The sequence below is a fragment of the Anopheles cruzii genome, chromosome 3 (genome assembly GCF_943734635.1).
Source record: "Anopheles cruzii chromosome 3, idAnoCruzAS_RS32_06, whole genome shotgun sequence".
Classification (NCBI taxonomy): Eukaryota; Metazoa; Arthropoda; class Insecta; order Diptera; family Culicidae; genus Anopheles; species Anopheles cruzii.
The window spans coordinates 70,621,448-70,646,088 of record NC_069145.1 but is presented as its reverse complement, the minus strand read 5'-3'; the positions used below and the strand labels follow the sequence as shown (position 1 = coordinate 70,646,088).

The 24,641-nt window shown below is 48.2% G+C and overlaps 2 protein-coding genes across 2 annotated transcripts; one reads left to right on the top strand and one right to left on the bottom strand.

Moving 5' to 3' along the window:
* The first annotated feature begins 394 nt into the window (after nt 1-394).
* LOC128275672 (mucin-5AC) lies at nt 395-6,842 on the top strand. The gene is made up of 8 exons (XM_053014254.1): nt 395-548; nt 1,224-1,775; nt 2,362-2,523; nt 2,985-3,143; nt 3,212-3,334; nt 3,409-3,564; nt 3,637-3,865; nt 3,933-6,842. The coding sequence occupies exons 2-8, from the start codon at nt 1,629-1,631 to the stop codon at nt 4,454-4,456; spliced, it is 1,500 nt and encodes a 499-aa protein (XP_052870214.1). The 5' UTR covers nt 395-548; nt 1,224-1,628; the 3' UTR covers nt 4,457-6,842.
* Nucleotides 6,843-7,712: 870 nt separating this feature from the next.
* On the bottom strand, nt 7,713-18,788 carry LOC128270897 (arrestin domain-containing protein 3-like). Its single transcript, XM_053008322.1, has 8 exons — nt 18,677-18,788; nt 16,826-16,896; nt 14,223-14,414; nt 11,854-11,949; nt 11,564-11,634; nt 10,539-10,839; nt 9,112-9,226; nt 7,713-8,029 (listed from the first exon to the last, which is right to left on the bottom strand). The coding sequence occupies exons 1-8, from the start codon at nt 18,786-18,788 to the stop codon at nt 7,713-7,715; spliced, it is 1,275 nt and encodes a 424-aa protein (XP_052864282.1).
* Between the last annotated feature and the right edge of the window lie 5,853 nt (nt 18,789-24,641).

Below are 24,641 nucleotides of genomic sequence, written 5' to 3'. Positions count from 1 at the left end.
TTGACAGAAGACCCGACGTATTTGTGTGTGTGTGTGTGTGCGAAATGCGAAACGTCACTTCATCGGTTCATTTTCATCGATTCACCCAATTAAAGAGAGTTCATTCCAGAGTTCACCCATCAACGTCTTTTGAGCAGTTTTCAAAAATCAATCATCAATCCGAGTTAGTCCAGTTAGACCAGCGCAAGAGAGCTGTCAACATTTAGACCAGTTCATTGGTGCGTCAGGTACAGAGTGAACTTTGGTATCGAATGGAACTTTGGTGCATTTGCAGCGTTTGATTGTACGTCCGAGATTGAGAAAGAGAAAAATCCTTTCCAATTCGCAAACCACATTATCTGGGCGACAGAAATTTGCAGTGTGTGCAGAAATAAAGTGTGCAATCGCGCGACGCAGTGTACCAAATCTTGTCCATCGATTCCGTGATCCATCTGTACCCACCTTAGCGCACGCTTCTAGTCGCTTCGCAGCACACTGCAAAATTGCGTTGCCCGAGAGTCCGTGTGCAGCAAAATCAATCCCGACAGCACGCTACGATTTGCGTTATAGTTAGTTAAGTAGTTCATTGTCGCAATTGGCGAAAAAAGGTTCCTATCGGTTGACCATCGAGTATCCCATCGTAGTGCGTATGGTGTGTGATCGTGCGTTTCGTAACCACATTCGATTTCCGGGTTTAGAAAGCAAAAGCCCCAAACATATACGTATGCGTATTGTTCGGCGTGTGTTCTTGCGTTAGTTGCGTTCAAACATAGCCCACAGTGGCGTTCAAGGAACTGTGCTGCTGCTGCGTACCAACCACATCGAGAGGAAAATCAGCAGCAACACCAACAACAAAGACCCCAGCAATCGATGACGTAGTGCAAACGCGTAGCAACCGCAGGCAGGCAGAGCAGAAGCGACGTCAAAGTGAAAGAAGAAAGAGTCGCCAGACGCAACGGGGCGCGCGGGGTCCGTTGCGCTGGTTTCACTTTCCCTTTTTTGAACTTTTATTTTTTATTGACATACTTGGCGACGCTGGCGGGCCGCGCGTGCCGTGTTGTGTTGGGGTGGGGTAGAAAAATTCAAAAAATGTCGTGCTGCTGGTGGTGGTGCGTGTCACGGTCGTCTGTACGGTGTTCCGTCGGGTTGACCGTCGGAACGATGCAAGGAAAATGAAGGACGGAACTCCTTTTTGCTACTGTTGGTATTGTTTTATTCTAGTGTCATCGTTTAATCTGTTACAGAATCCGTGGCGCTCGGCTCAGGAGTGCGGCGCAGTGTCGCGGCGGCGTAACCCTTTGCGCAAGTTCCAAATGAAGTGTCAAATGTGCGAAGCGTAAACATTATTTCTTGCGTGCGTGTGTGTGTCCGTGTGTGTGACGCTGCCACTTGTGACATGTCAAACCATTAGTGTACCACCTCCGACAAAATCCCAGTAGGCCTTGATGTTAAGAAACCCAAAAATAAAAACCCAAAAGTAAACAAAAGTTCGCTTGAAAAGTGTCATTCATCGTGCTGATAAAGATAAACAAAGCTACCACCCACACCAAGGTTCCTGCTCCCCCGGAAGGGACTAACCGACACTGCTCCTCCTCGGGCACTCGACAAAACCATCCCTAGTCCCTTTCGGGGACCCGCAGCCGGACACAATGGACGGCGGCAAGAAACCGATCCCAACGGCCGGTGGCCAGGCTGCCAACAATGGCGCGGCAGCGATGACGACGGCCACCGGCGGCGGACAGCAGAACGAGAAACGGGTCGGCTGTGCACACTACAAGCGGCGGGCAAAGTTTGTGGTAAGCAGTGGCCACCGGGAGGGTGGTGGTTGGAGTCGCTCTGAAGTGATCACGCTTTGCGTTGTTAACCTTGCAGAAAGAAAGGCCCGAGGAGAGCGAAAGTGGTAGCACCAACCGAGCAACAGCCGCGGTCGGTGGTGGGAGTTCATCTCTCCAGCCAACAAGTTCATTCACTTTCTTTCACTTCCTCCCGAAGACCCGGACAAACCACTGGCTGGCTGGCGTTACGGACCGCTGCGCGCTCGCGTTTGCTGCTGCATTCGCGCTGTTTCTCCCTCTCCCGCTCGCTCTCTCTGCTTCCCTGTGGCTACTTTGATTGTTTTCCCCATTAAACCCGGATAATAAGATGATAATTTATGATTCGAATGGTGCAGAAATCGCTTTCACATCTTCCCCAGCTGACGCCTGGCCCTTCCCCGTTCGCGAGGTTGCTTTGATTGCTAAACGGTGAACTTTTGCTGTCGTGTTGCGATTAGTGTGCGCCCAAAAGTCTGAGCTTAGCAGCCTTGATTCCTTTGTCAACCGCTAGTTGATCGCCCAAAACAAATATTGTTTTAATTTTATGGTTTTATTACTTTTTTCCCAGACACCATGCTGTAACAAGTTCTACATGTGCCGGTACTGCCACGACGAGAACGAGACGCATTTCTTCAACCGAAAAACGGTCACCGAGCTGATCTGCACCGAGTGCAACACGCGGCAGCGAGTGCAGGCCGAGTGTGAAAAGTGTGGCGTGCGGTTCGGACGGGTAAGCGACGGCCAACAAGAACCAGAGAGATTCGCTGCCAAAGAGCCTGGCAAGCGAGCCAGCTTCCGGTGCTAGATCTTATACAAAGAAAGGTTGTTTGCAAGATCCCAATAGCCGGCGGTATACATTGCAATTCTATAACCGCTGCTTCGGCGTGGAGGGCCTTTGAATTGCATTCCGGATTCCGGAAATTAGGTCAAAAATATGGGTCAGGGCTGTACTAAACGTTTTTCCCGGAACTGGTCGGTTTCGAAAATCGATCGCATAACGATTGTTTACTTATGGTTGGTTTGAATTCGAGAATCACGATGCACGGGGCATGGCCAGAAAGAAGGTGGAAGTGGGAACCGTTTATAGTCCCAAATGTTGACATTAAGGGTTGTTGAAATGAGTGGTTCCACGCTTGTTTACACGTTTAATGCTGTAATGCCTGCTACTATTGTTTCTGGTTTCTCTCGCAGTACACCTGTCTCGTGTGTAATCTATTCGACGACGAGGATCGTAATCAGTATCACTGTGATGGATGCGGAATTTGTCGCGTCGGTGGCCGTGGTCGCTTCTTTCACTGCGAAGTATGCAACATGTGCCTGCCACTGCAGCTGAAGTACGATGGCCATCGGGTAAGTTTGGATGGCATTGAGGTGGCTTTAAAAGCGAGTCCTTATCCGTTTGGCGTTTGCTTTTGTAGTGCGTGGAGAATGTGTCCCGTTCCAACTGTCCCGTCTGCCTGGACGATATACACACTTCGCGCATTCCTTGCCACATTCCGGACTGTGGCCATCTGCTACATCGAACGTGTTTCGAGGAGCTGGTGAGTGAGAGTTCTTTTGTCACTGAAGAAAGACAGAACCCCAAGGCTGATTCTTTCTCTCCCTCTGTTTGCAGCTCTCATCCGGTCACTATGCTTGCCCCACCTGCCAGACGTCGATGATGGACATGAACCAGCTGTGGGAGTTTCTGGACGCGGAGGTAGCTGCAACGCCCATGCCAAAGGAGTACGAAAACTATTACGTTGACATTCTGTGTAAGGATTGCCATAAGGTACGTTGCGCCGTTGTACGCGTTGCACCTAGTGGCGCCCAAGTAACGGTCGCGGCTGCTCTGCTTTCTTAGGAATCGACGGTAAAGTTCCACGTGGTAGGTCTCAAATGTACGCATTGCGGTGCCTACAATACCTGCCGGACGAAGACGAAACCAATCGATGGAACTAGCAATGGAAGCAGTGGCAGTGGCGCCCCAGTGCCACTACCACCGCCACGCATGACCACGACAACGATGGCGACGGTATCGTCGTCACCGCACACGCTGCCAACAGCGGCCAGTAGCATTCTCAATGAAAACGGTATGATCAAGAAAATCTAAGCGATCAGCTAGTAACAAACGTCGTAATCGTACCTCTCTTCCGGCAGGCACGACGTTACGATTGAATCATCTGTTGAATGGCGAAAGTTCTACGACCTCAGCCAACGAGTTAGGAGGACCTAGCACATCAACGGCACCGTCGGCTTCTTCTTCCGCGTCCTCGTCCTCATCATCATCATCATCGTCCTCCACTGGTTCTGCGTCATCGTCCTCTACGATGGTGAGCACTGGCGTGTCGCTCACCGGACAACGGAACGGACTGCTCACGGTTCATAATGGCTCGCTACTGAACGCCACGCCCGGCCGGAGCAACACGAGCAGTAGCAACAGCTCCAGCAGCTCTTCCAGCAGTACCAGTGGCCGAAGGCCAGCGACCGATGATGGCGATGGCGGCGATGGTGTTAGCCGTGCAACTGCGGTTGATAGTAATGGTCCCGTTACCAATGGAACCAACAGTATCGTTGCCAGCACCAACGCTGATGACGGTGAAAGCTCGGTCTCGCCACCGATCTGCGACGATCGTTCCTCCTCGTTCAATAGCAATAGTCACGACGGTGCCGCGCAAACCTGAGACTAAACTCCCAATCCAACCAAGCTGAACCGTTTCGTGCGTTCGTGTTCCACAGCGCCCATTAGGCTAGAATTGTTTTGCTGCCACCAATACACTCATGTAACCCCTCCAAACTTCTCTCTATCTCTTCTCTCTCCTCCAGTCTCTCTCTATCTTGTAGTCCTTTTGTGGCTCCAGGTACCTCTGCCGATAGGGTATCAAGCATAAAACTCAGCGCGAGGAACAATAGGTTGAGAAGAGAATAGAAAGTAACGGAGGGGGTTTCACCGGTGTTCATTCCAATCATCGATGTGTGCGCACGTTGAACGAAGAAAAGTCGCTTTGTGTTCACTTTATATTAAGTTGGCGAAAAAGAAATCCATTTCCGAACTTGGTCAAAATTGTCTTATGCAACCCATCCCCAGCCACCATCCGTTTAAGAAATGGGTCGATTCCATTCCATTTGGTCAAAACTCCGCAGATGAAGGGTCGGTCGATCATGTTTGGTGTTAATTGGCTACAGTGTCAGCACCATTAACACTCTGAAACTCACAACTGAATGAAACAAACAAAAAATAGTAAAAGAATGTTTTTTTTTTGTGTGAAGAACTTTGACAACGAGCATAAACTTGAAATTGTTTGATCATAACAGCCATCTACCGAGAAAAAAATGGATTTCTTTTCCCCCAACCTAATATTCGGTCTAATATTATTACGAAACATTATCTGTTGATTTCTGTTACTGTTAGTGTAGTGCGTGTGTACATTTTACTTTCTCATGTCCTGCGTCTATGTCTTTGCGTTGTTAGTTTGTTCTTTTGCAAAGTTTCCTGTTCCATAAAATCTGGCACAACTCAATATCTCAACTGTCGCCTCCTTTCTGTCTCTCTGTATCCTGTATCTTCGCGGTATGAACTAACGGGAACCGTGTTAGGACGGGTGGATCGATTTTAAAACGATCGTAAACGCCATGTTTCGTTTTGGGTGCCTATGTAAGGTTAGGCCGTAGACGAATGGTGGTAGTATATCAGGTGGTCACTCCGCAAACCACGAGCTCGCAGACTAAATTATTTTCAATTGCGCATCACGTACCGCTAGCCCTGCAGAGATATTGGCGCCCATTCTGGTTTGTATTTATTGATGTTTAAACTGGCTGTAGCCGCGTTCGTTCCTGGTGCACTACAGACAGTAGTGTACCTCGGTTCAGAAACTCTGTCGGTTTTGTTCTGTGCATAACTTTTTCACATCTTGCCCTACTTTACCGAGGCCCCTAGGCAAGCTTTACCATCGCTTCGAACCCAACTGTAAACGACCCATTGCCTAAGTTACACCTTCTTTACCGTTAGTGTATATTTTTGTGATAAATTCTTCGCGGTCCGCAACGCGTGATATTTGGTCAAAGGTGGAGGAGGAAGTTGCGGGACGGAAGAGAGATGGTTGCGGATTGATTGGGCACAAAGTTCAAGCAGGGAATATGACAAAGAAAGAAGCAGTGGTGTATCTCTCGATGGAATTTGCCGGCCGCCCGCTGAACGGAATCGTCGCGAAGACAACCCCAAACCGTTAGCTACGTTAGTCTCGTAATAATGGTCAGTAGACCTGTTCAAGAAATTTGAATGTATCTTATAAAAAAAGAAAACAAAATAAAAGCATACAATTGGAGAGCAGAAAAGACAAACGTTGGCTCAATTATGTGTTGCCGGATGGGTTGGAGGATCGATAGGTTACGATAATTTGTTAACCGAGGGTGCTCCTTATGTAGGATGATCGTTGTCAGGTTTTTCTATCGAATTTTGAAGATCGGCGATGGAAGACCTGGTTTTGTGGATTCCTAGTTAGTTCAATAGCGTGAAAAATCGGTCGAGAGAGAGAGGAAGAGTTGACTTTAAACATCGCCCACCACTGGTAGGGTGCGTTAAACAGGGATTCTAAAGCGATCAATGCGATCAAACTACGTAACTACTGGTCGGACCCGTTCCGATGGGACACTGTCAGCGATATAAACCGTGTAACGAAAAAAAGGAAAACAAACCATTATGCTAGTAGTATTAAATTTGAAACTAGATTCGATTCGAACATAGTTGCTGGAAGATTACTAAACCCGTTGGCTGTGGTTGGTTCACGGAACGGAAGCGTCACTGAGCCGACCTTGCCAAAGCGTATTAAGTTATAGCTTAAAAACTAATAAACCACACTAAACCACTAAACACGCAGGGAGCGCAAACGAGTCTGTCGGATGGCTGTCGGTGGGGAAATACAGTTATTGTAGCACTGCGTGACCTATTAGAAGACTTTCGAACGAGTGCTCTCCCATCGCAGTAATAATAGTAAATGAATGACAAGAACAGCATCATCGAAAGCGCATCCTTCTGATGGAACCCACGCACGTGATGGGGCCGAGACACGTTCAATGGTTCAATTTCATACGTACAGAATAAAAAAAAGTTCACTACCGTATGACTCAATAGAGAAAATGGCCGTATTTTATTTCGGTTTCGGATCGATTCGAATAACTAACATACGTAAGTAGTGCGTCCAAGGAATGCGAGGGCTGGTGTGGTTGTCATCAAATATGTCCAAAAAAACATGTCTATTGTTTTATTCTTTTCGGGGCTCTTCCTTCGAAGAAAGAGTAATATTTTATTTCCTATAAACTTTATTACGAACCATCTTAAACAATGTATCTCTTGGGGTTGCTTTGTACTACCCACTGGCCGTTAACTAGATTATAGTTTACCGATTCGATCGACGATCGTGACATGAAAGGAAACAAAAATATGAGGGTAAAGTTTGTGCTATTGTTTCTTTCACTTTACTGTCGCTTGCTTGCGAGAGTGGGTTGCGATCTAGAACTCCATGAAACCTTAGCCGAATCATACGGCAGACCGCGGACTGTCTTGGTAAGACACTGGCCACTACGAGCAACCCGTTTCGAGGGTACGCACAGGACCCGAGTTAACAGAACCAGGGGTCAATATCATAAATAACACACACCAAACAACGCCAGAGAGATAGACAAAGTGAGAGAGAGAGAGAGGCGCGTAAAAAGTCCTAAAAACAGTTGCCTAGGTCGAGCTCCTTCACAATCTTCTGCACGTGTATTAAACATTACAATTTAAAGCTCTGCCACGGACACATACACACACACGCACAAACACTGTCAACATTCAACGCGAAGTGTCGGGAACGGTGCTTTGGAAAAGGTCCTCTTATCGTAGGGACAAATAACTCGACCGATCTGACTCAACGACTTCGCGCGGGTGACGTGGTTCCGGATCTACTTCCGGAAGCGTTGAAGTGGCTCTCCGCTGCTTCCGTTTGCACCACCGGAGCTGCTACTCGCCCCGGCGCCACTGTCGGCGGCCATTTGACTGCCACCGAGCGCGGCCGATGCCGACTGCCGCCGGTTGTTACGTTCCACCGCTTTGGCCGATATTTGCTGCGAGCTGCGGACCACGTTCAGGTAGACGGGTCGGAACAGGGGAGCCACGTCCCGGTGCTCGTTGTCGCTCACGTTACACCCGTCGTACACCTCACCGAGCAAAAACTCTGGACCGATGTAGATGCCGCCTTCAACGTGGTCAATGGCCACATCTGCGAATGAAAACATGTTCTTTAAGAAACGGACAATCGATCGGGCGGGTCATTCCGATGAAGACATGTTTCTTTGCCCCAACCAATGCACAGGGTCTCGATCCGCGTGATATCCACGTGATGGAGAGCGGTAACGTTTCCTTTGGATTTTGGACAAAAAAGGACGTAACGGTCGTAAAGCTAACAAAAACCTCTTCTCTCAGTCCCCGTCCGAAGGGTCAAGATTTCAGCATAGGACGAGGACGAGCAGGATGTGAACCCTTTTTCCTTTATGGCGTAGGGTTTTGGGTCGTTTAAAGTAATCGCACACGGGACGCCATCATCTTCCCGAAACGGAACAGATTGAATGAACGGTACAGGATCTGCTGTTGGTAAACGGTTTATGGGCATTAAAATAGAATCTTTTCAGGCAAGTGTGATCACATCACTCAATGATAAGGAAACGAAGCACAGCAGTATCTTCCACAAGAATATCGGGGATACTGCTAAGAACCGACGATGTTTCGTTTTGCTTTCAAATTTGTGGGGAATATTATCTCAGCTGTTTCTAAACTTTGGATCTTAGTTTTTTATTGTTCACCTAACACCGTTTCGTTGGTCGAAAGGAACCGAAAGGTAAATTTGACTGTTTTAAGAAGCGATTAAAATAGAAATGAAAACATATTTTTTCCCGGTTACCCTACAAACATGCATTTCTCGGTACGTTTTCCTTGCGGCTGTGCGCAAATTGCTTCGTCTTGTGAAACTTTTCCAATCTCGAAAGTGAATTATTTTAAGATTTCCACGTTCGCTGCAACTGGCTGCCAGCGCCAGACTTCCGGCTACTTCCGGCAACGCTTACACCGTCATCGCTTGTTACATGGCCGATTTGTGTTGCATTCAGCCACGAGGCTTCACTTCGCCTTCGCAGCATCTTACGAACCAAGCTGAGCCACAAGAACCCCGGAGCGCGGTGAAACGGACGATAAAAGGAAACGATAAAACGGATAAGGGCAGGAATAAAGGACGCTATCGACCTGCTTGTCACCGGGGTGCAGATTGCACAGGTCTGGTCTTATGCAACTCGAGCCACTACTACTCACCGTATCCGATGTGGGGCTGCAAATTGCTGTTCGGTATTCGGAACGGTACCGTGCCGATCGTGATGGGGAAGTTAATCTGCAAATCATCGCCCGATTTATCGAACTCCAGGCAGGCCTGGTGTAGGCGGTGAGGAAAAGGATAGCAAACCGGAGGCGAGTAAATTAGACAAACCGTTGCAACAGCGGGGCTGGGCGGAACCGGATGTGACGCCCAGCAGAGCTTGCGGTGGATTTGTTTTCAACATTATCGAAAGTGGTTCGCTGGTGTTATTGCAGCCATCCGCGGGGGCCCACAAAGAGAGCGGGAGAGAGAAAGAGGGAGGGAGTCGGTTGGGGTAAACTTGGGTATAGATTATGTAGTAAGCACGGAGCGTATTGGCCCTGGACCTAATCCCATGTGCAATTAATTGATCCTTTGCCGATGAGCAGCGGCACCGGGACCGGGGACCCTTTGGTGTTTGGTCCTAGATCCTTTTCGTCAGCTATTATTTGCCGACCGCATCTGTCGGTCATTTCCGCACGAGGAACGAGGAACGGGTTTAATTGGTTTTTCGAGCGGTTTTCGGGGTTTGGGGAAGTATGCTTTTTTCGCGCAATGGCGCAGTTTCAATGCCACGGATTTGCACCGGTTCCTCGCGCACTGCGGACCTAATGCGTGTGTTGTTTTACTAATTTCAAACAACGTATTTAGCGACTCGATCCACGCAGAGTTCACGATAAAAGGATAAATAGTGTACAGAATAACCGACTCACAATTTTAAATGATCATTTCTATCAAACAAACAATAACAGCTATAAATAAGGTTCAGTCCGTTCCTCTAAGATTAAAAAATAATAATAGGAAAAGAATAATTGAATGGACACTTTCTTTGCAAAGGAAACAATTAAACAGCGAAAACCAAATACGAGGTATCCATAATAGAAACCAAGTATCAACATAATCTCTGTTTTGAAAGACAAGAAAAGAGATCGTAGAGTAGGACTAACTGTGCACAATAACAAATGTCTGCCGATGTAAAGTTTGAATAAATTGCAGTTTTGAAGAAATCAAAAACCGTTATAAAAAATTCGGAGTGCACAGACGATGCTAGATATGATTTGGAAGAAGCGGCCCCGTAACAACTGCCAGCCAAACAACCGCTGCTTGGCCGTGGTCCTTAAAAGCATAATTTGTGACGCATTCAGCTGCACTAACCGCAATGGCACCGGGGATGGCACTCCTCCTATTACGCACACCACGGTCACTCCCGGACAGAGTGGGCCATCATCGAGCCTGTAAGCTTTTAACCCGGAACCTCCCCGACGCTCTACACTGTAGGCTTCTGCACTGCATAAGGGTCATTAGACTCGGGTACGGTGGCCCATGCACCTGTGCGAATGACGGCGTTAGCTGCGGTTTGAGGAGAATCACTTGGCACTGCACTTACCACGAGTGTGTAGTAGATCTGTGCCAATCGGCAAACGCCCATCATGGTGGTCGGCACGGTCGGGATGCGAAGACTCGCGCACGTATCCTGCCGCTCGTTCGGGACCACCGTTTCACCCTTGTACTCCACCACCAGGTGCTGCACCTCCTTCGTAACGCCCAGAACGCCCCGCTCGACGAAGAACTCGCAGTCCTGCAGCAGGCGTACCTTCAGCTTGACCGCTTCCTCGCCCTGATTGTCGATTATTGATTTCAGCTTCAGCGTCTCGCCGCAGCAGAAGGCGGTTCGGTCGAGGGAACAGCTGTGGAAACAGGTGCACAACATTATCCACGGGCAGCCCTGGTAGGTTAGGTTGGTTGGTTCCGGATATCTCCGACACAACGCCGACGAGATGCAAATCCCACTGTGGCAAACCATTGGCACCATCCGAAGAACCCCAGACTACTCGCGTGGTCCCACACCATAAGAGCCTAGTGCAGATATGTAATGGAAATGCTTTTCCCGAGCGGTCGTTCAATTTTCACTCAAATCACACTCGGAAACAGGTGGCTCTAATGTCACATCAATTTACTGGATTGCGACTCGAACAGTGTATGAAAGCGACAGGGCTAGAGATCAATTGGCTTAATTGAGCTTTGTGTGACTCCGCAGCACCTACCGTTGCTACCGCCACGTTTGTAGTCGTATAAGTTCTGTGCTGTAATCGAGCACGTTTCGAACATGCTTCCATTTGCGGCCCATTCAGGAAGCGTTTTGTTCCCAAAAACGCAATTTAAAATGTCTCCCATGGTACCTGGCGCATTTGCGCGATGGCAAAATGAATTGGTTGTGATGTCAAAATTGGGCAAACTCAATTTGCAGCCGCTGAATGGAATCATTTATCTCGACACTCACGGAAGTGGTAGCGAACGGGCCACGGTGCAACCGGAAACTCATAATTTAACCCCAAGGCCTGGAAAGGTCAGACCTCTCGAGTCCAGAAGAAAAGCAGAACACCGAAAAACCAAATAGCTGGACGAACTTACCTCAGCGTGACGGGACCCTTGGCGCAGCAAAGGCAGCACCGCACCTTCTTGTCCTGCCCCGACACCGGTTTCTGCAAGTAAAGCGATCAAGTTGAGGCAATCAGGAGTCGGCAACCCCTTAGAAATACTGTTTCTCCGCCACCGACACTAATCAAATGAACCGGTGTGGGTCCTTCCGTTCGGTCAGTGCTGGTGCTGCTCCTGAGTGGGCTTAATTTTGCGGGCCAATAATAATCTACTCACTCAGTGGCAAAGTCACTGGAGACCGCCCACCGGACCGCCGCACTTACCAGATATTGCTCGTCCATGCAGTCTATGTGTGGTCCGATGATGGTGAAGTACTTGATTCCTTGTGGTGGCGAAGCGTACGGTATGTCAATCGTAACCTAAACCGGACCGAGGCCACCCACACCAGAGTTCGGGTGGTGTGTTTGTTAAAGGAAACAGAAAGAGAAGGAGCGTGAGCAAGTGGGTAAACGATGCTAGAGGTCAAGCTGACCAGGACGAGTAGGTGGGTCGTTAAAAGGTTTAGATGTATTTAAAAAATTTCATGTTGCGCATTATTTTTGCTAATGTGTTCCATTTTCGTCACCTATCAGTCCTATCAATTCATGTCCTACATCTATGCACTGAATTCTTATTGTTTTTGTCATATCGCATCACATTATGAAAATAGTGTGGCTTTTTATAGGAGACTTTCGAAAATAGTTACAGCCCAGTTGGCAAATAGTGTTCGAACTTTTCCAAAAGGCTCGAAACTTGTAATACTTAATTAAACTAAACTTCAAAATCATGTTTGTCAACATTCATTAATATGCTTGCTGAACTATTTATTCACCCGCCCTTTATGCTGCATTCGGGGGGTTTGCCTGAAATGTGTCAGCATAGAATGTTACCAGATGAGTAAGGTACGGTCTGTAGGGCATACTTTGTGTTATCGCAGCTGGTCAACAGTTGCGGAAAAAAGTTCGACTTGTCACCGAGTTGTTGAGAACACCGGACATTTCAGATCCGGCGGCGGAACGCTTGGGAAAGAGCTCCACTAGCCAACCGGATGGCGTGATATTTACAAAGTCACAGTTACTCAACAAAATGTTCCGACATTACCCTGGAAGTTCGAAGTAACCGGGCGCTTCCGAGGCTCGATGAATATTGCATCAGTTCCGCGAAACGCTCTTTTTCGGACGAAAATTAACGGATCGACGGATCTGGTTGTGACAAATTATCCCCGACCAAAAGGACTTCCCAGGTTGAGGGCAGAAGTGTTACGTTGTGTCGGACCGAATCGATCGCGTCAGGATGACGTGTGAAATTATTGTCCACTGTAAAGTGATGTCGTCACGTCGTTACTGCACTCGGTAACCCTTCGTCTCGTTACAGGTAACCCTTCGAACACGGCGATCGATAGAAAGTAACTTTCTGTTGGTAATGAATTATCCATTGCGGCACACTTGACTATGGCACACTTCAGTGCCAACATGTCGACATCATTATGGCCACTCAGTCCTAGAACCGGTGCTCAAAATGGCTTCCTTGCTTTTTCTTGTGGCCCAAAAATCGCTTCATCGACCGCTTGGCACCAGCTGGCGACTTTGCGGCGCGAGCATAAATCTTGCTGTGCTGCGATGAAGGTGGCCGCGCGAACGAATTGTAAATCAATCACAAAAATGGCACACACCAAAATGGTCTGGTGATTGGATTTTTTTGCTCGCTGCGCGAACAATCGAAAACCATGCTGGCTCATGCAAAGTTTTCTCGAAGGAACGGTTGCGAGAAAACGTGCGAAACCTCAGCAACCAAGGGCCTAAGGTACTCCATCTTCCACAAATCCGACTCGAGCAAAGGAGGGAAGAGAATGAATGTTTTATACTCTCGCGGATGCTGCGAATCGTGAAAATGTGTCACGTTATCGCAGGAGGCGTATGCTTGATGCTTTCGGACACAGCGCAAACTTTGCACTGGCACATGTCAAAATGGAGCGAGCTAAACCGCAGGACTCGATAGTCGTAGCCGGTGAGCCATGCCCTTTTTCCCTAAGCGACGAGAAGTGTCCTCGATCGATTGCGAGGTTGGCCAGTGGGATGAGCTGATGGGATGTTTCAATTGTCGGCAGGGCCAACGTAAATCGGCCCGGCCCCGCCCTTCAACTCCCAGCGCAATCCTCCTCTAAGGACACGACCATGGTAAAGCGTTTTTATTAGCATTGTTATTCGACGGCATGTAGCAGCACAGGCTCTGTGTGGCGCGTGGGACCAAGTGTTTGGGTGGCTGGCGATGCGCAGGTGGCGCCATGCACCGGATGTGAGTGAGTTTTCATGTTAATTTACCCTATATTACGTCCCGGTTGCCAAGGTAATGGGAAAGGGCGTACGTCGGCGCCGGAGTGTCGCTTGTGCACCTTGTCTGTGGCTGTCAGTCTGATGGCTGGGCTGCGCGACTGGCTGGTGGAAATGGTGGGAATCAATTTTCAATCCTTTTTCATGACTTTCTCCAATCTACTAAACCCTCTTCATTCCCGGCATCATCGGCGGCCAGTGCCACAGAACGGGTGTCCTCTACGCACATCGTCAATCTGTCGTTGCTCAGGGTTGCGGATTATGGTGATAACAAAGGACGACCCTTCTGAAAATTCCCACCTATGGCCCGGTGATGCTCTTACCTTGACGAAATAACGGATGTAACAGGCACGTGACTCGAAGCTACAGGGTAGGTTGGTTTCGGGAATGTTGAACCGGAACGGGAACTGATGCTGGCCACGTACCAGTACCGGGACGCTCATGTCCAGACCGTCGCCGGCCCGCTCGCCCCAGATCACGGCCCGCTCATCGATGTAGACTTGGTCGTCCTTAACCTACATTTTGTTTGTTTTTTAACATTTTTTGTGAAAAAGATGGACCAAACGCGGTGCGTCAGATGTTGGGATGGCTGTGGGGGATCGACTGGTGGCCGGGTGCTGAGAACGGAAGACCCAAGCCCAATTTCCGGCACTCGGCTTGTCTGGCATAACAGTTTTTCACGAGATGATAAACGATAATCGAAACGACGCTTTGACGGTTTAAGAGGCAAACAGAACGGACAGAATTAACCGGGGCGCGTACTTTCTCTGTTCAGATTTTACACTTTGTTCAACATGCTAACATTTTACTGTTTAAAAAAGAAAAGGAGTGTGCCGAAAGTTACAAAATATAGCAAAAATGAAAAGTTTTCCTGTAAACAAAATTGATCGCAGTTCCAGCAGCTGGTCATCCGCCCCATTTATCTGCATCTATTTTCCAACAACATTTTGCCTTTGACTAACGTTCCACTTTTTGGTTGCCCCAAAAAAAAGGATTTCCAATTTATAATAAGTATGCAAATCTCACAAAAAATGCAAATCGTTTGGTCGTGATGCGGGACGGATCATGATGCTCATGACAACCGTGCTCGGTCAGAAAAAAGACGAACAAAAGAACCGGAAGCACCATAAGCCCAGAGCAAACCGGCCCGATCCAACGACTATCGCTTGGGCACGTTAGCATAATGCGCATTTCACAAGGCCCTCGGACCTCGGAGCCAAGGGCCACCAGCGCTGTGGGAACCGGACGGAGCTTGGATTAGCTGATGAGTGAGCAGCTTTCGGAATGAATGTCTACATTCAAACAACGCTGGCCACTTACTCAATCGCTTCGCTATGATCCTTCGAGCGGTGAAGCAAGTGTAGTGTTTGAACAGTGTTGGCACCAACATCGGCATTCGCATAAAACTGATCTATCAACGGGCAGCCGCTCAATGGCGCTGACTCACGGCCGACGAATAACGGGCTTTTAGATGTTTCAACATTGTACAATTTCAAGGTTTTAAAGGAAACCAAAAATTACTGCGCGTTGCGGGTTTTCGACATCACATTTTTCACATCATTTCTTCGCAAATGAGCGGCGAAGTGATGGTATGGAGTTTCACTGATGAAAGGAATATCCTCAAAGGGACCCCAATAAAATATTGTGTCTCAAAGTGGTTTGAAATAGCACTTTAGGTAAACAGAATATATCTTTTTTTATTTCGCTTAATTATGGTCAAAAAAACGACAGCGTATACTTCGATTAGTGTGAAGTGTTTGGAAAAGTTTCTCGTTGGAGTATGAAACAGTATAATGGTTAAAGATAAATTGAGAATGCCCCGCGGGAGGCGGAATTACGTGACTGTGCAGCATGTGGCCGTAATGGCCGCTTTTTACTTACACGCAACGATTCTCATTCAAGAGCAAGAAATTATCTCCACCCTGCATACAAATGGGCCCGTAATGTAATGGTTTTCGATGCTTTCGCGCGACAATTTGCTCCCTCAATTTCACCGCTTTAGCCTCAAAACTATACAACTACGGCTTGTGGGTAATTTGAAGTTTGGGCACTTTCCAAAACTACTCTTCCGGAACTGTCATTAATTTGGCCGTTCGCCCAGAACCACCCAGAAGGCGCGAGCAACTTTCGGGTCGGGCACAGGTCACATTAAACTTTACCCAAAAACGTAAGCGCCTTACGCGGTAAGGGACACTTACAAACGGTTTCCGGTCGGCACTGCTGTCGTATCTAACAAGATTTTCCGGTCCGGGCCATTTTTATTTATGATTGCGGTATTGGGGTAGCAAGTTTCCAATAATTCCTTTTTGGATGTACAAGACAAAACTGGAACCAGAGCTCCAAATGTTTCCCAATGTTCGATCACATTGAATGTCATTGCCAATCCCTGCCAATAGTTAACGAACGGACAAAGAGTGTGCGCCGAAAGTAAATCAAATCTTCCCGAAACGAAACACGCCCGAAGCCAGACATCGGTGAAGAATCGGTCTTGTAAAGCCCAACCCAAAACACAAGCAGCAGACACAGATTACTTGTGCGTCGCGTTCGACGTGTTCATCCCGAGCTTCGGTGGTAAGAGTATGTTTTAACGTTGAACTCAAAAACAACACACCCCCAGCGTATCTGATTTATGGTTCGACGAGAAAAACGCTCTCGCAATTCGCAATTGTTTCGTTCGTTTTCCTGGCGGAGGGTGGTTGGTGGGGCAGGGAAACATAAACGCCACAGTGCGCCGAAGTTGTTTACCGTTTAGCATTGGCAAAAACTTGGCCACAAACTCGCTCGCTTGCGATGTCGCGGAAGGACTTTTGGGATGGGTCTGTCGAAAGTGGGACATAAAAAAGGTAGACAAAGGTACGTTCGACACACAGCGGGGACACGTGACAGGGGCAGGGATTGGGTGCCAGTTGGTGAGGGACGTAATTACCGTTCTTTTGTCTCCGGATACAAACACCTTCCACTCGACGTGAGCTTTGCCCCGCAGCTGCAACCGGATGGCTGTGAAGAGAGATAGCGAAGGGTGTTGTTATGTTAGGGGAGCATTAGGGTGCAGCATAACCGGGAAGACCGCGGCTTACGTTCTCCTCCGCGCCCGATCGGTAGAAGGAACGATCGTTCGTACACATTCTGCCCAACAAACATGCGCGATGTAATGGGAAGTAATGGGAAAATTTTCTACAAACACGAACGTATGTTTGCTTTTTACAGCACAGGGTTGTGCTCTCTGTGCCGTCAGTATCTGGGCCGTCAGTGCTTGCTTTACCTGGACCATAAGATGTTCAATGTGTATAGTAGCCGACATTGTGTCGGTTAGTGACACTGAGGGAAACCATAAGTGAAAATATTTTGTTTCTTCCAAAGATAACGTGATTGTTTTTGTTAGAAACTCACTTTCTCAACTGACCGATAAATAACGAAGAAGGAAAAGCAATGAATTATTTATTTTAGTTAAACAACCAACATAAACCTGCTACACAAATAAAGAAGTAAATGAAAAGAATAAACCCCTCTAGCGAACCTTACTATCACGTGTGCTCTGGTCGCTCATCATTATTCTCAGTCAAGCCGAAACAGCAACAGCATGCCTGCTCAGAAGGCCTGTTTGATACTTCGGTGTACGAACATGGCTGAGCGCATGTTAGGGGCCCCCATTGTCACTCCCAGCCGTTCCGAGACGTGGGAATTCCAACCGACCCTTTGGCATAGATATTACCGTCTTGGGTGGCCGTCGTATGTGTGTCCCTTCTGTCACTTGCCGACTCCCGAGAAGGTGTTCCGAGCGGCTAAACTTACGATTAGTACAAGACCAGCCTCGCAAGGGCCGCCTTGTTTGCGTGCGAAGACAAGGTCGGGTTAACCACGAGCCACGGGACAACCGACTGCCATCGCCCTGGAGGGATGGCATTTGTGTCGTTGTGGAAGAGGGTTTCCTACACTCCCCCGAAAAAAGGCCTCATGCATCATGCTGCCCAACCGGCAGCCTTGTTTAAATTTGTCCATGATAAAATTACCACCAAAGTTGACGTGGGATGGTGTTCTATCGGGGAAATCGGGTGAAAGATTCAGAACGGCAGAAGACAAGGCTCTCAGACTTTGGTCTAGTTTTGTCGTGCGAACATATGTCAGATGTCCGGGGTGGGCCGAGATTGCACACGACCCGCGACCGGGTTGGGTGGAAGGTGAATTGGGTTCGGGAAAGGTTTACCGAACGGATTTCGGTTCGGGATGCGAATTCTCGCTTCTTCATCTTGATCCTTGTCAGCATTATCACGTAGGGTGGATTTCAGTCGTGGAGAAACCGGTAGGCCACATTCGAGCGGTCTTGGTGTTTACATTTGTTCCTTAGGCTGCAAAATGCTGATTCCGTAATTCTTAACGACAAACGGCTTTCTAGATTCGAATGTCTGCTGTATTAAGGTGACGAATGTAATTTTCTCACGAAGTCCAGAAGGCGACCCTTGCGAACCTTTCATGATCGATTGTTCAGGGAAAGTAACACAATTTGTGCAAAAGTTAAGACGTGTCATATACGTGACATTTCCCAGTGCGCCGTTCCGCTCAAGTGTCTCGCCCGTTACGGGGTGAGCTCCCGTCAGGAGTTTGTTCAACCGCTTCCCACGGGGTTTCCAGCAAGTCATCGTCACGTCAACTGAACCCAGGGAGTAACCTAGTGGCGCTCGGTATTATTAAGGCCACCGGTGGGGGCTGTGGGTTTGGGCGGTCGCTCCCCTGAGGGAAGCCACCCCTAGACATGTCCGTGCACTTAGGGGATACTTACACTTTAGCTTGAAATTTTCCGTCGTGTGCATTATTACCCGCCCGGAGAGCACTTCGCCCGCGTAGTAGTACTCCTTGTCGAGTCGAATGTCGAGCTCTTTGATGTAGTCCATCGTTGGGTCTTAGATTAAGGGCGGGCAGCGAGCGAACCGGTGGCCGATGACGGTGCGAGATGTGATAGTTTTTTCGTGACGGGTTTGCTGCTTTAAAAAATTACTACGGATCGTGATGGACTGCGCTGTTTTTCACTTCACTTCCCGTCCAGTGTGACCTCCGTGGCATCGATCGCTGACTGTTGGGTTCAGAGAGGAAAACCGAAAATGAGTTCCTGTTTCGAATGCACCAGCTGAAATGGAGGGAAATGAGGCAATTGATGGCAAATTTGAATGCATCACGAAATTAATAATTAGTGTTGAGGTTCCACTGTATTTTTCCCGGGTTGCCAAACCAACTGGCGGCTTCATGAATATTTAAGGTTGGCAAAGCGGCCCGATGAATATGCTCGCGCGCCATTAATGGATGTCGTTGGCGTAAAATATCCATTTCAACGTCATCACGGTGATGATCATTCTAAAAAAAAAAACACACCAAAAAAGCAAACACATCACAAGATGACGCTAATGTGGACCCGATTAATTACTCCATAAAATGTGTATGATAGAGCGCGATGGAGGCGCCTGGTTTCTCATAAAGCCCGAAAAAAGGGCACACTAACGTTTGTCGTCTACAAAAAAGAAATCCTTTCAACGTTCGAGAACTCAACTATGTGAAATTGAATTTCTATTGGCCGTAAAAAACGGGTTTCATTTACCCTAATTACGGCAGCCGCTACCTAGGTCGAAGGTTTAAAGTAATAAAATCAGTGATTTGTGAAGCGAGAAGCACAAACAGTGGAACAGTAAGGCATACGAGAAGCTTTTCTTCCCCTGAGCCAGCGTGAGCGGATGATAGAAATGATTGAAGCAAAAGTTAGTCAAAACACACACAATACACCGTGAAAAACAGCGCTCGTCTGTGGAGGGGTACGATGGTCGTTGTCGATATGGCGCGAAAGTAATAGGAAAGAAAAGAGTGAAAAACAGAGAAAAGCCCCCAAGCTGTGAGATAAAAAAACAATTATCCTTTATGCGGTAGCGTCGGGCACGGAGGGTGGCCGAAGATTTGCTGAACATTTCTCATAAAGTAAGGTACAAAGGGATTCAAAGTTTCCGTCTGAGGGAACAATTTTCTTTCGCCATTGGAAAGTGTACTTGAAAGCCGGGAATGGACCCGCAAAGAGTGCGGCCCAGACCCGAGGACTGACTCCTTACACGAACGGCGGTTCGGGGTACGTAAGCTGGGAAGCATAATCATAACAAACGCCAGGGCATGGGGGAAAATTCCTCGAAACGGTGCGAAACGGTGGAGCACGGGTGCCGCAGCATTAAAAACAATTTGAAACACGAAGAAGAGATAAAGAAAATGACCCAAACGACCAACGGTCTCGTTGTTAAGTGAGTGCGGAGAAAAAGGTAACGAAACAACAACACCTTAGATGTCCGGTTGGAAATTTATCGTGCCATTTACGGGTTGTTGGGTTGTTTCTGTTTTCGCAATTTTGTTACCTACACGGAACAGAGCTGCTGACAAACTGTACAAAAAGAAACCAGGGACACAGCAGAAGAATAATGACATCACAATCGATCCCGGCTCAACGCGCTCGACAGTGTACAGCGCGACAACAACAAGGTACACCGACCGTTCATTACGCCGGGTTGTTGTGTGGGAAACTTTCCCGGTGTCAGCACAGAAAGCAAGAGAGAGAGAGAGAGAGAGTGAGCAAAGGGAGATCAAAGTGAAGCGCTACTCGGCAACTTTGGGACACGATTTCCGGTATCGCAATATTTGATGTAAGCAAACGAGTCAGCGAGAGAGCGAACGAGAGTGTTTGGGGAAAATTTAATTTCACTTCAGCCACGAAGCCCACAAGGAGCACGCGGGGACGCGGTGGTTGATAAATGTGCTCTCCTCGCTTGTTTCGGGTGGTGTTTTGTTGCTTCAAAACGATTTCCTTTGGCGCGGGAATTGATTAATCCACCAGTCGCTTTCGCGCTGCGCCGTGTGAACTGAGCGTGTGACCGAAGATGAAACGAAAGTTAGCAGGATGATGTCACTTTTTGACGCAAAGCACGTACGACGGAAACGGAACAGCCGGTACAGTGGTTAAAAGTCGCTCTAACTCAATTAGGCAACGGCAGAATTGGAAAAGTCGGATAACAAAGTGTTGAGTGTTTCGTAATGGTCCTTCACTTCCTTTATGTTTTAAAGCTCTAACTGAAGTAGGGCCACAAAGTCAAACAGCGCCCGAGAAGAGCAAAAGCTTGGCATACAGGAAAAAAAAAATCGCCCCAAAATCACTGCTCCAAATTCATGGCCCCAAAATGTAGCACGCGCGGCAATCATTCGCGGAATGTTATAAAATCGCGCGTCTCGGCCATACAAATTAAATCTTCCAAGAATCCGAACGGGCTTTCCTGGGGCCGGCAACGCCAGTTTCGTGGTTTCTTTTTCTCCGGCTCCGCAGAAGAAGATCGTTAAATTTAGCTTATTTAGCTCCGCTCTGAATCTATGCCTCTAAAGTGTGCCTGAAATTGTAATCCGAATCGGATCCGAAACCACGACATCTTCTGCTTCGGCAAACAGTCGACACCGGTATCGGCAAATAGTGGGGAAAATAAAACGGAGCACATCTTCCAAGCAAAAAGTTGTCCCAGGCGCCCTTGTAACCCCATTTTTCCCGCGCAATAGTTTTCGCGACGACAATCACATTCCCGCCCCATGGATTCGTTCAGTATCGTAAATGTTTGTGGCGTTTCTGTTTACCGCACTAGCCGCGTGAGGCTTTACATTCTCGCCATTTACTTTTCCGCTTGTCTTCCGTTTTCCTCGAACCCGACAAGGTGGTTGGCTTGATCCGGGGCGCCCATATGTCCCGCATATGGGCGGAGAAACCCTAGCAGTGACTGCATGACGGTACTTTTCCGGGGGGATAAACGAATTTTGGTTTATGAGCCAATCCGGGCCCCGGTGCCACACGGAGATTGCGTTTGGGGCTTTCCTTTGGACCACCATGGGATGGATGCTGATTAAATTGGATTTTGTTTGTCCGCAGTGTCCGCTGTGATGCCCCTCTCTTTTCTCCGGCAAAATATTGCTAGAAATTAGGCGGCGGTCAAAAGGATCATAGGACAAAGTTTCACTTCCTGTACCGAGTAGGGCAGAGTCTAAATGGTAAAGGTTGCGACACTGGCCAGCCGTCTGCATCGAGCATCCTAAACGGTACAGGGCAAAACCATCATCAATCTGCCGGCCATTTCATCGCTCAGGCGACAGGCAGACTAGATAATAAATAAAGTCGAGTTAAATTTAATTCCCGGAAACCAAATAGTAGCCTCGGTCGGGGGACGTGAGCAGATGGTCAGCTCAAATTCTCTTGGCCGGCAAAAGCGTCCGCAAAATACCCAAAAAGGCAGGTTCCGTGTGCATTGCATTGCATGGGCGACTTCCGGATGGCGCGTCGGTAAGTGCCACTGGTGATGGCGCGGGAACGTGACTGTTTAATGCACCGGCGAAAGCGCTCCTCGCTTACGCTTCTCGGTCGCCGAGGACACACTCGCAGCGGGCCGGCCGCAGGCTATCAAGTAAAACGGAAACGGTTGCCACATCGGTACGCCGGCTTCGGTGGTGAAAGGAATTTTGACATTCTTCAACCAAATGGTATGCAATGGCCATCGACTTCACCTGGCACGAAGCAAGAAGCACGCTGTTTGCCGTGGTGCAACCACGGTGCAGGAGATTAGCCTCCGGACGAACGACGTTGCACGCCGCGGTGCACTTCCGACGTGTTCCGGGAGGGAAGAAGTGTACCAGCCGTGGATGTCCTAGACACACTTAGACGATGGCGATAGTGTGTTACACCATGCGCAGTCACGAACAGGGGGAAGGTCTGGATAAATTGGCGAGCCAGGGAATGGGGAAATTGTGTGGCTCAAAATGGTAAATGAGTTAATGGACATTTATTTGTGATTCGTTACAGAAATAGTCCAAATTATAATAAAAGAATTTAATAGAATACTAAATGTTTCATTTCAACTACCATCGCTGCACACATTAAGTCTATGCTGCGTTTGCTTTCATCACCATTGCAAAAATATAATGTTTAAAATGTAAACATTTTAAAATTAATTACCGCTCATCCGTTTTCGACTGAAAAAGGTAGAAAGAAAAATGAACCACCTCGCGGACATGACGCTCCACAAACTCGGTCACAAACAGCATAAAACAACACCAAACTGCAACCGATATTTCTGCACCGTGACTGGTCCCCGGTGTCAATGTTTCGTGACATCAGCCGTGTCCTTGCACATCAAAAATGCATCTCGCACCTTCGCCGCGTTAATCGAGCGTCAGCTGGGAAGCGCTTATGAATATTGATCAACGGAAAGTTCCCGGGTCGTCTTGCCGCGGAACGCCGGAGCGACCATGTGAGCGGTTTTGCGGTTTCGCGTTCATCACGAGCAAAGTAGACTGGATTGCCGGGGCTTTGTCGGTCGCACACACACATTCTTTGCCCAGCACGGTTTGTGTTGAAGACAGCGCGAACTCAAGTGCCACGAGCAGCACTCGCAAACGCGAGGAACCGGGGTCTTCCTGTGGCTCATACACGCACACCCTGTACTTTGCGCCGCGGATTACCATCGTGAAGTGGTAAGCCAATCATCGTGGCCCCACCCACCGACCGACTGGTGCCAGTTCGAGGCGAGACGATAAGACCTCGGCAAAAGATGGATTTCTCTGACATTCGTGGTCGCAAACCACTGGGCTAACGTCATCATCGACGGGCTACATTTAAAGTGCTGCCCATGGTTCGGCACGGGAGTTGGCGTACGAATGTGACAGGCTCGCCGTGATTTGTGTATCCGTGGGCGAGGCTGCTGACGGAACATCGGGCTCAGTACAGTATGAACTTTTCACACCAACGGGAGACAAAATTTACCAACAAAGTTGCAATCGAACAATGAAAGTAATTACGTACGAATTGTTTGTGACCCACAAGCCTACGGAGGTGACGCGCGGTTCAATCGGATCTAAACAGGTTAGTGGTTTTGATGTATGATAGACAGGGGTCTAGTCAGAAAAGATCCTACAGATGTAAATCAAATGCAACTTTGCATACATTGTTTCGTGTAATTACATTAGCTAGTGGTTTTGTGCACAACACAACGGAATAGCCAACATAATTTACATTGCTTTTGGACAAAATTTAATTAATTCCGATGGGTTCCCCCGCAAAGCCGCTTGACGATGGGTTTTATGCAATGAAAGTTGTGCATTATTATCCATATTCCGATGGTCTGGTAATAATGTTCGAACTTTTCCCCAATAATTACTCATAACTCCATCGAGGGGCATTAATCCTGAGCTCGCAAGCTGCGCTGCGGCTGTGGCCATGTTTGGTGGTGCGGTGAACGGAATGAATAAAGTTGAACGATTATTAATAAATTGACATGCCCATTGGTGGCCGGCTTTATTTTCGGAGAATAAGAGCCAAAGCAAAAAAATCGGCGAGCTGTAGTGTATGACAAAAGTGTCATCCGATAAATTTGCGTGCCCTAATGGGTCGATATGTTGGCACGGGGGCCTTCGATTTGTTTCTGGGGCACTAGGTTTCTGTTTATTTCGAAGGGACGAATCCGTTGCCACAGAAGCAGTGCGTTGGGAGGACCGGCAACCCAAAAAGCAATACACAAAAATATGCACAACATCCCACGGTCGGGGAGAGCTTCTGGGCCTTGGACCCCACTTTGGGTCACGATCGTACGAATCCGGGCGAGATGCACAATCAAACTTGGGCCGAGATAAAGGAAGACGCTGACCGTCCTTACGGTGTCCCGGGCATGATGTGTTGCGTGCGTGACATCGAGCAG